Source organism: Anomaloglossus baeobatrachus, chromosome 6 (genome assembly GCF_048569485.1).
Source record: "Anomaloglossus baeobatrachus isolate aAnoBae1 chromosome 6, aAnoBae1.hap1, whole genome shotgun sequence".
NCBI classification, from domain to species: Eukaryota; Metazoa; Chordata; class Amphibia; order Anura; family Aromobatidae; genus Anomaloglossus; species Anomaloglossus baeobatrachus.
The window spans coordinates 428837751-428850311 of NC_134358.1; the positions used below are offsets into that span (position 1 = coordinate 428837751).

At 43.4% G+C, this 12561-nt stretch overlaps 1 protein-coding gene across 3 annotated transcripts in view; it reads right to left on the reverse strand.

Annotated features, from left to right (window-relative positions):
• MYRIP (myosin VIIA and Rab interacting protein) overlaps positions 1 to 4499 on the reverse strand; it is an 812272-nt gene extending 807773 nt beyond the window's left edge. Inside the window, exon 1 of one of the 3 annotated variants that reach the window (XM_075315190.1) lies at positions 4182 to 4499. Coding sequence is in view for 2 of the 3 variants with exons in the window: in XM_075315188.1 (XP_075171303.1) it covers positions 4017 to 4081 (65 nt within the window). In the remaining variant the exon portion in view is untranslated. Of the gene's footprint in view, positions 1 to 4016; positions 4113 to 4181 lie in introns of those variants that run through there. The other 2 variants (XM_075315188.1, XM_075315189.1) reach the window with 2 other exon arrangements.
• Between the last annotated feature and the right edge of the window lie 8062 nt (positions 4500 to 12561).

Genomic DNA, 12561 nt, shown 5'->3' on the forward strand with positions numbered 1-12561 from the left:
CATCTCTTTTTGCTTTATCACTACAGGAAAACAAAAACAGCATATTCTTAATTATTGACAGACATGCATTAAGATCTTTTCCTACTGCATGAAAAGTATCAGTTAGGAGAATTTTCTGACCACTATAGAAGTATACTCCTCCGATTTTTGTAAATATTTTATTATATCTTTTCATGGGACAACAATGAAGATATGACACTGCGATACAATTTACAGTAGTCAGTGTACAGCTTGTATAACAGTGTAAGTTTGGTGTGTCCTCTAAATTACTCAATTCAAATAAGGTAAAAATGGCTTAACAGAGGCGCTACAGACCAGAGGTGAAGAAATAAAATTTATTCAAAGATGACAGGAAAAAGTACAAGGCACTACACATTTCTGGGACCCACATCCTATGTGATTTAATTATTGGAGAGCAACTGTAGGCTCCAATATGTCGGTCGCATTATCCAACCGATACACTGTAGGATGAACAAACATCGCCACAATATCTGACGTGGCGTAATGACCTATAGTTTATCTAAACATTTCTCCCTAGAGCACCATAAAAATCCTGAACTTCAACTCATCCTTCTGGTACAGATCCTGGATGATGCCAGAGATAGATATAAAAAGTTATAAAGAGGGAGTATTTTTATTTCTTCACCTCTGCTCCGCAACGCCTCTGTTAAGCCATTTTTGCCTTATGTGACTCAATAGTGTTAAACGGTGTGAATGGGGAGAAGGTGTGGAAAATATGGTGGTATCACTCACACACTTTTTTAGACTGATCACTGGAAGTTCAACATGGCACCCCATGGCAAAGAATTCTCAGTGAATCTAAAAACATAAAACATTTAACGTTTAACATTAAAATGGGCCAGGCTATAATAATATTGCCAACAACTTGAAAATGAGCCAAAGAACGGTGGCCAAGACCATACAGCAGTTTAACAAGACAGGTTCTAATCAGAAAGTGGTGAGGGGGCCAGTGCTTAAACCATGCACGACACACTCCATCAAATTGGTGTGCATTGCTGTCGTCCCACAAGGAAGCCTCTTCTAAAGATGATGCACAAGAAAGCCCACAAACAGTATGATGAAACAAGCAGACTAAGGACCTGGAGCACTGGAACAATGTCCTGTGGTCTAATGAGACCAAGATAAACTTTGCCATACAGCAAAGTAATGACTAAGGGGAAAACACTCACACCTTCAGTATTTGGGGAGTTTTTACCTCAGTATTTGTAGCCAAAACCTGAGTGGGTGAATAATACAGTTGGAGCCTGTGTTTCTATTGTACTTGTCCTCTGACTGTTCCACTCCTGGTTTTGGCTACAAATACTGATGTAAAAACCTCACCAAATACAGTACTCATTGTGTGAACATGGCCTAATAGTACAGTAGCTATAAGAAGCATTTCAGCAGAGGCAAGTTGTTCTGAGCACCAAAACGTTTAGCCACCCAAGACCATATGGTAGTATACTGTTCAACCGCAATCTAATGAGTGGCATCCAGACATTCAGGGCCCTTAGCCTGGCACCATTCCTATGAGTTAGCATAGCCTCAAACTACGGTGATAATAACTCTATCTGTCTGGTGCATCAGAACTAGAAACCTCCTACAGGAAAGCGTAATAACCCTACAGCAAAGTGGACATCTGTAGCAAATAATTAAGGTCTAAAATGTCGGTGATTTTTCTGATAAGCAAAAAATAAAATAAAAAATATATAAATTATTTGCAAGGCTTTTCATACCCATTGCAATGTTAATGATGAACAGCACACGGATAGTATCATACATGTCTTATAGACTTGTATGGGTAGTATGGATCCATGACATGGGCCAAAAATGGACATGAGCTCAGTAGATTATAATGGAAACACGTTGTATCTGTGAAAGACGAATATATGAATGAGATCTTGGACGGTGTTCACATGATGCATGTTTTTTGTGCCGCAATTTGACCACGTTTTAAGAAAATTGTGTTGCAAATGCATATGACCTTAAAGGGGTTGTCCACTGCTTTTACATTGGTGGCCTATCTTTAGGATAGGGCATCAATGTCTGATCGGCCGAGGTCCAACACCCCAACGCTCAACTGGTTTTGGTGCCGGCAGATGGAAATTCTTAGTTCCAGAGCTGCCCCGTCAACTGATAGCGGTCCCGGCCGGGTACTACACATCCACTTCTCATTGATATCAATAGGAGGTGGATGTGCAGTACCTAGCCGCGGTCGCTATTATTTGACGGGGCAGCTCCAGAGCTAAACATTTACGGCTGTCTGCTGCCGGCACCAAAAACAACCCGATAGACAAGGGTGCTGGGTGACAGATAAGACATTGATAACCTGTCCTAAGGATAGGCCATCAATGTAAAAGTAGTTGACAACCTCTTTAAGATAAAGGCTTTGAGTTGTCAACCTCTGCTACATAGTATATGACCACGCAGACGCATGTAAATGTAGTAAGCACATAGGTGGTACATGCTTTGCCCCTCTACACACAAACCCTGCGTACGTAATCTAGCTCTAAAACAGTACAATAATATTTGTAAGGTTCTAGATCTTTATTAGAAAATAAAAGCATAAATATTCACAACAGGCAATAAATAATGTGTTGGGAAGACTGTAAGGTGCATGTTTAACTACTAGACAATTGTGACCTTGAAAGATGGATGTTACACTCCATCGCAAAGACCGGAAGTCCTCAGAAGTCTCAGCTTTGCCAAGAGCCATCCAAGGGAAAATAGATAGTTTAGTACAATAACTGCTTGGTAGGAAGGTGCGTATTCTAACTAGGAAGACTAGTCCTCAGCAATGAAGAATGGAATACCTTTACATCAATAACAACAACCTAGAAGTTTGCCAGTATAATTACTATGGGGGGATCAGCAGTGTTGGGATTATGACATCAGTAGGTGCAAGAATGCCCCTCGCAAAACAGCACTGCTGACAACAATAATGCTTTTATCTAAACAAGTTAAATTATATATAAATATCTTAGTATATTTTTATGTTATCTTTACATCACACACATATTAACGGAAATAATTATACACATATGTATGGCAAACACTCATTTTTCTTTTTTTTTCTTTTTTTTTAAATCAAACAATGATGTTTATGTTGCTCTGTCCGTCCATCCACTGCTCGGTGTCTATCTCAGACTCGTCTATCTGCCCTATAGTCACAAAAGTCCATTCATTTCATGGCGACTATTGTAGTGATGGGGTCTGATCGATAGCGGCTGCTGATATACTACAGACACAGCGCTGTCTACACTTCACTAATATCCTCCAGGGCTGTGAGATAATACAATATGGCTATGACGTAGGAATACTGAATGCTGGGCTGTCACTCCAGGGGGCATATGTGTGTGTATATAGGTATATATATATCTATATATATATCTATATATATATATATATATATATATAGATATATATATAGATATATATATATATATATATATATATATATATATATATATCTATATATATATATATATATATATATAGATACATATATACATATATATACACTCACAAACAAATATACTAATATACACGCCCCGCCACATATAGTGTACCCCATCAATGTAGTTAGACTTTCAAAACCTGTATATCATTATATGTATGGATATATGGATAGACTATATATATATATATATATATATATATATATATATATATATATATATATTTATATTTATATATATATATATATATATATATTAGTACTATTAGTACTATTTCGGAATCCTTATGTAATATATATACATACATATATATATATATATATATATATATATATATATATATGAAAAATGCATTGACAATATATACATATGTTATATATATATATATATATAAATATATATATATATATATATATATATATATATATATATATATATATACCTGCATCCTACAAGTCAATGCATTTTTATATATATATAGCGTATGGATATTATACATAAGCATTATTAAATAGTGCTAATATTAATACGAGCCTGCTGCCAACTAGCCTAACTTACGGTGAGCTGAGCCGGGCATTAGACTTGGTATGGCTTCTTTCAGCTCTTGCCCTTGTGCCTCCCATTACAACTCTACAAGGAATAAGCCCCGTCCTCACATCCCATCCTCCTGCCAGGGAAGAGGCAGTGCCCCCTGCCCACACCCACATGCAGACAAGATGGTACCTGAGTGCCAGCGTCGGTCAGGCGGGCGGTGAGGTGCTGCAGCGGCTGGATGGCGGGTTGCAGTAGACTCCTGCAGGCTTGGCAGCTGCTAGATAAGAAGTGCAGATAGATCGGAGCCGCGTCCTCCAGCGGCAGCCCGGGTGTGTGCGCACTGCGCCGCTCCCAGGGGCACCAGGCGGGCAGAGGCTGTGGGACCCGGACTGGCGGCGGTGCCCGGCTACCAGAGGTGACCGAGGTACCAGCTGCTGGCCAATCGCTAGTACAGGGGGGCTGGTAAGAGCAAGCGATGAGGGGGCTGTGCCAGACATTCACTGCTGCTCCTGTGAGGGAGAGACATGCTTACTGTACTGTCTGCATGTGATGAGGCTCTAGCACAGCCCATACTGTCAGCAGCCTGCTACACACACAGGGATACACTACACACAGAGGGATACACTACACACAGAGGGATACACTACACACAGAGGGATACACTACACAGAGGTACACTACACACAGAGGGATACACTACACACAGAGGGATACACTACACAGAGGTACACTACACACAGAGGGATACACTACACAGAGGTACACTACACACAGAGGGATACACTACACACAGAGGGATACACTACACACAGAGGGATACACTACACACAGAGGGATACACTACACACAGAGGGATACACTACACAGAGGTACACTACACACAGAGGGATACACTACACACAGAGGGATACACTACACAGAGGTACACTACACACAGAGGGATACACTACACAGAGGTACACTACACACAGAGGGATACACTACACACAGAGGGATACACTACACACAGAGGGATACACTACACACAGAGGGATACACTACACACAGAGGGATACACTACACAGAGGTACACTACACACAGAGGGATACACTACACAGAGGTACACTACACACAGAGGGATACACTACACACAGAGGGATACACTACACACAGGGATACACTACACACAGAGGTACACTACACACAGAGGGATACACTACACACAGAGGGATACACTACACAGAGAGGGATACACTACACACAGAGGGATACACTACACAGAGGTACACTACACACAGAGGGATACACTACACACAGAGGGATACACTACACACAGGGATACACTACACACAGGGATACACTACACACAGAGGTACACTACACACAGAGGGATACACTACACACAGAGGGATACACTACACACAGAGGGATACACTACACACAGAGGGATACACTACACACAGAGGGATACACTACACAGAGATACACTACACACAGGGATGCACTACACACAGAGGGATACACTACACACAGAGGGATACACTACACAGAGATACACTACACACAGGGATGCACTACACACATAGGGATACACTACACACAGAGGGATACACTACACAGAGAGATACACTACACACAGAGGGATACACTACACAGAGATACACTACACACAGGGATGCACTACACACAGAGGGATACACTACACACAGAGGGATACACTACACAGAGAGATACACTACACACAGGGATGCACTACACACAGAGGCACACTACACACAGAGGCACACTACACACAGGGATACACTACACACAGAGGCACACTACACACAGAGGGATACACTACACACAGATACACTGCACACAAGGATACACTACACACAGAGGCACACTACACACAGAGGCACACTACACACAGAGATACACTACACACAGGGATACACAACACACAGAGGTACACTACACACAGGAATACACTACACACAGGGATACACTACACACAGAGGCACACTACACACAGAGATACACTACACACATACACACAGAGGCACACTACACATAGAGGCACACTACACACATGGATACACTACACACAGAGGCACACTACACACAGAGGGATACACTACACACAGAGATACACTGCACACAAGGATACACTACACACAGAGGCACACTACACACAGAGATACACTACACACAGGGATACACTACACACAGGTACACTACACACAGAGGGATACACTACACACAGAGATACACTGCACACAAGGATACACTACACACAGAGGCACACTACACACAGATACACTACACACAGGGATACACTACACACAGAGGTACACTACACACAGAAATACACTGCACACAGGGATACACTACACACAGAGGTACACTACACACAGGGATACACTACACACGAAGGTACACTACACACAGAGATACACTACACACAGAAATATACTACACACAGAGACACACTACACACAGAGGTACACTACACACAGAGATACACTACACACAGGGCTACACTACACACAGAGGTACACTACACACAGGGATACACTACACACAGGGATACACTACACACAGAGGTACACTACACACAGAGGTACCCTACACACAGAGATACACTACACACAGAAATATATTACACAGAGAGGCACACTACACACAGAGGCACACTACACACAGAAATACACTACACACAGAGGAACACTACACACAGAGGTACACTACACACAGAGGCACACTACACACAGAGGTACACTACACACAAGCACACTACACACAGGGATACACTACACACAGAGGCACACTACACACAGAGGCACACTACACACAGAGATACACCACACACACACACACACAGAGGTACACTACACACAGGAATACACTACACACATACACACAGAGGCACACTACACACAGGGATACACTACACACAGAGGCACACTACACACAGGAATACACTACACACAGAGGTAGACTACACACAGGGATATATTACACACAGGAATACACTACACACAGAGGTACACTACACATACAGGTACAATAATGACTTAATGACCAAATGTAGAACTGGTGGAGGAAGGTTGAACTAGATGGACCTAGGTCTTTTTTCAACCTATGTAACTATGTAATAACACAGGAATAGACTACACACAGGGATACACTACACGCAGAGGTACACTGTACACAGAGATACACTACTCATAGAAATACACTACACACAGAGGTACACTAAACAGGAATATACTACACACAGGGATATACTACACACAAAGGTACACTACACAAAGGGATACACTACACACATACACACAGAGATACACTATAAACAGAGTTGCACTACACACAGAGATACATTACATACAGAGGTACACTAGACACAGAAGTAAACTACATACAGGAATACAATACACACGGAAATGCCCTAAACACAGCGGTACACTACACAAAGGAATGCACTAAACACAGGTATACACTACACACAGGGATTCACTACACACAGTGATATAGTACTCACAGAAATACACTACACACAAAGGTACATTACATGCAGGGATACACTACACAGAGGAATACACTACACACAGAGGTACACTACACACAGAGGTACACTACACACAGGAATACATTACAACCAAAAGTACACTACATACAGAGATAGACTACCTATAGGGCATTGTGTCATATCCGCACATACTACACACAGAGCATTTTCAGGTATCAGGACAGGACACACTACACAAAGCTTTGTTTCAAATATCAACTAACTATAGAGTATTTTGGCACACACCAGCACACACTACGCACAGGACATGGTATTGCATATCAGCACTCATTATTTGCAGAGCATTGTCACATAAAAGCACACACTACACACTGAGTAGTGTGTCATGACCAGCACACAGTACACACAGCATTGTGTAATTTGTAAACACACTACATACAGTGCATTTTATGTCAGCAAACAGGACATGGTATATTATTACTTTGCATATACAGCACATTGTGTCATGTATAACTACACATAGAACATTATGTCATATCATCACGCACTATGTACAGGGCATTGTGCATCAGCATACATCACACGCAAGACATTGTGCATCAGCACATTCTACATAAGTCGGGTCAGGCGATGTCACGGGTAGCCTTGCACGGTTCCGTTGACCCGAGTCATGCAGTAAAAGGAAGGGAAAGTGGGGTGATGGGGAAAGTTTGTTGTGACGCCACCTGTGGTATGTGGCCAGGGATTAGCCGCCGCTGCAGAATTCCTTGCTGGGGCAGGTGTTATGGCAGCCAGGATGGTGTCACTCCCAACAGGTGGAGCGGGCCCCGGGTGATGACAAGGGCAGTAGTCCACGGGAGCGCCAACGCACGGGGCGACGGCGATGGCAAAGACAGGGACGACACAGGGGGCTGCGGTTCAAAGTTCTCTTTACTCACAGTTCGTAAGATGCCCCGGAAATGCCACTCTCCGCCGCGATGGGCCTCAGCCAATCTCGGGTAAATTAGAGGCTGCCAGATATTCATGATGCTAGGGCTAGCATCCCCTAGCATCATGAATATCTGGCAGCATGGTAGCTGCTACTGGTGTATCTAGCCACATTAATTTGTTATCGGCCTCCTGATGAACCAAGGATTGGGGAAACGCGCTGAGGCATGAGGCAGAAATAAGCTAAGTGGAATTATTTGTCCCTGCATTTGTATAGGTTCTCTATGAGAACACTGGTGACCTCCGGAATCTGGAGGAGGTTTTTGTGAACCCCATTTTTTGCACATTGCACATTATCACTTTATAATTGCGCACTACACTTTATCTTTGACTATAGGGGTTCACAGGGTTATAGCAGGGACTGTGGTCGGTGAGTTGGGGTGCCACATCGTATCTTTAGGGTGCCAACCTCCACAGCTAAGTAGGGCACAGGAGGGAGTGGATATTGTGAGGACTGAGTTTCCCTCTCTCTTCTGTGCATCGGGCTGTTTTATCTAATTGTATTGTGGTTTTGAACCTTTTATATACAGTATATCAATAAATGTTAGGCTTTAGTTAGGGATTTATGCTAAATTTCAAAGTTTCAGACTATTCTAAGGCTACTTTCACACATCCGGATTTTTGCTCTGCGGCACAATACGGCGTTCTGCAGAAAAACCGCAACCGGCTTTTGTAACGCCGGTTGCGTTTTTTTTTGCATAGACTTACATTAGTGCCGTATTGTGCCGCAGGGGCTTGCGTTCGGTCCGGTTTTTGCCGCATGCTCCAGATTTAGCCGATGTCGCGGCCGGATCGAACGTTCCCTGCAACGTTTTTTGCTCCGGCAAAAAACAGCGCATCCGGCCGCTGCGGCGCATTTTTCAATGCATACCTATGGAGGCCGGATGCGGCGCGATGCGGAAAAAAACGCATCCGCTCGCCGCATGCGGTTTTTTCCACTGCGCATGCTCAGTAGCATGCCGCAACCGGAAAAAAACGGACGAGCCGCATGTAAAAACTTATGCAAAGGATGCGGTGTTTTCGCCGCATCCGTTGCATAGTTTTCACAGCCGGATTGAGCCGCAGTGCTCAAACCGGATGTGTGAAAGTAGCCTAAACTGAAACTGTTTGTGTGTTCCTACTCCCTCAGTCAGCCCCCACCTTCTTGATGACTCGTGGCTGTTGCCCTGGTAACCGGGAATTTCCCAGCCTGGCTTTCTGATTTGTGTAACTGGCTGACTCATTGATTAGATTTTGTGTAAGTGAAACAAAAACCAGTGATTAACCTCATCTTACCTGGAATGAATACTACATCTTAAAAAAGATGCAGTATCCTGTGGCGATTGAAGCCTCAGGGGCGCCACACTTTGTATATTAGTATACTCTACACTCAGGGCATAGTTTCACCTATCAGCTCACACAACACATAAAAAATATTGTCCCTTGTCAGCATACACAGGTCATTGCGTCACTTATCAGCAGAAACTACACACAGGGCACCCTCTTACATATTAGAACACACGATACATAGAGCTTCATGTCACATATCAGCTTTCTCTACACCCAAAACTAACAGCAGCCTCGGAGACAGGTAAGTATACAATTTCATGCTGTCCATGTGCTATTGGGATGTCACACGGAGAACATACACAAGGACACATGGACAAACACACTGACCTGCCCTCGGACCATCACACATGTGCGTTAGACAGTTTTCACAAATGTGCCCAATATTTTTACCACTGTGAATGTGGCAAATACAAGGCAAAGGGTGAAATCAACGGTGAAATCTACAACATAAACTTGTTCCATGACATGCTTCTGATTTCAAAACTGAAGTGCAAGTTAAGGGGTACTTTGCACACTACGACATCGCAAGCCGATGCTTGCGAGGCCGAGTGTGATAGTCCCTGCCCCCGTCACAGCAGCGATATCTTGTGATTGCTGCCGTAGCGAACATTATCGCTACGGCAGCTTCACATGTACTTACCTGCCCTGCGACATCGCTCTGGCCGGCGAACCGCCTCCTTCCTAAGGGGGCGGGTCGTGCGGCGTCACAGCGACATCACATGGCAGGTGGCCAGTAGGAGCGGAGGGGCGGAGATGAACAGGGCGTAAACATCCCGCCCACCTCCTTCCTTCCGCATTGCAGCCGGGACGCAGGTAAAGTGATGTTGCTCGCTCCTGCGGCTTCATACACAGCGATGTGTGCTGCCGCAGGAATGAGGAACAACATTGTACCGTCGCTGCTGCTAAATTATGGAAATGTCAGACCCTACACCGATCATACGATAACAACGCTTTTGTGCTCGTTAATCGTATGTAAAGGATTTGCACCCTACGATATCGACTGCGACGCCGGATGTGCGGCACTTTCGATTTGACCCCACCGACATCGCAGCTGCGATGTCGTAGTGTGCAAAGTACCCCTAAGTTCCATTGCAGATATTTTCCCCAGCGAGTAGATAATAATTCATAAAGGTAAATCCACATTACTTTAGAACTGTAATATGCAGCAGATTGTGTGCAGTTAAATCTGCTGCTGAAAATCCGCTGTGTCTCTTCTCTGTGGATGTATCCTTATGTTATATCCACAGGCTCATATCTAATTAGAGAGGTGCCTTTATCAGAGGTGACTACTGCTCTATTCATTTGCTACAGTTAGGTCCAGAAATATTTGGACAGTGACACAATTTTCGCGAGTTGGGCTCTGCATGCCACCACATTGGATTTGAAATGAAACCTCTACAACAGAATTCAAGTGCAGATTGTAACGTTTAATTTGAAGGTTTGAACAAAAATATCTGATAGAAATTGTAGGAATTGTACACATTTCTTTACAAACACTCCACATTTTAGGAGGTCAAAAGTAATTGGACAAATAAACCAAACCCAAACAAAATATTTTTATCTTCAATATTTTGTTGCGAATCCTTTGGAGGCAATCACTGCCTTAAGTCTGGAACCCATGGACATCACCAAACGCTGGGTTTCCTCCTTCTTAATGCTTTGCCAGGCCTTTACAGCCGCAGCCTTCAGGTCTTGCTTGTTTGTGGGTCTTTCCGTCTTAAGTCTGGATTTGAGCAAGTGAAATGCATGCTCAATTGGGTTAAGATCTGGTGATTGACTTGGCCATTGCAGAATGTTCCACTTTTTTGCACTCATGAACTCCTGGGTAGCTTTGGCTGTATGCTTGGGGTCATTGTCCATCTGTACTATGAAGCGCCGTCCGATCAACTTTGCGGCATTTGGCTGAATCTGGGTTGAAAGTATATCCCGGTACACTTCAGAATTCATCCGGCTACTCTTGTCTGCTGTTATGTCATCAATAAACACAAGTGACCCAGTGCCATTGAAAGCCATGCATGCCCATGCCATCACGTTGCCTCCACCATGTTTTACAGAGGATGTGGTGTGCCTTGGATCATGTTCATCATTCTTCTCCAAACTTTTTTCTTCCCATCATTCTGGTACAGGTTGATCTTGGTCTCATCTGTCCATAGAATACTTTTCCAGAACTGAGCTGGCTTCATGAGGTGTTTTTCAGCAAATTTAACTCTGGCCTGTTTATTTTTGGAATTGATGAATGGTTTGCATCTAGATGTGAACCCTTTGTATTTACTTTCATGGAGTCTTCGCTTTACTGTTGACTTAGGGAAAGATACACCTACTTCACTGAGAGTGTTCTGGACTTCAGTTGATGTTGTGAACAGGTTCTTCTTCACCAAAGAAAGTATGCGGCGATCATCCACCACTGTTGTCATCCGTGGACGCCCAGGCCTTTTTGAGTTCCCAAGCTCACCAGTCAATTCCTTTTTCCTCAGAATGTACCCGACTGTTGATTTTGCTACTCCAAGCATGTCTGCTATCTCTCTGATGGATTTTTTCTTTTTTTTCAGCCTCAGGATGTTCTGCTTCACCTCAATTGAGAGTTCCTTAGACCGCATGTTGTCTGGTCACAGCAACAGCTTCCAAATGCAAAACCACACACCTGTAATCAACCCCAGACCTTTTAACTACTTCATTGATTACAGGTTAACGAGGGAGACGCCTTCAGAGTTAATTGCAGCCCTTAGAGTCCCTTGTCCAATTACTTTTGGTCCCTTGAA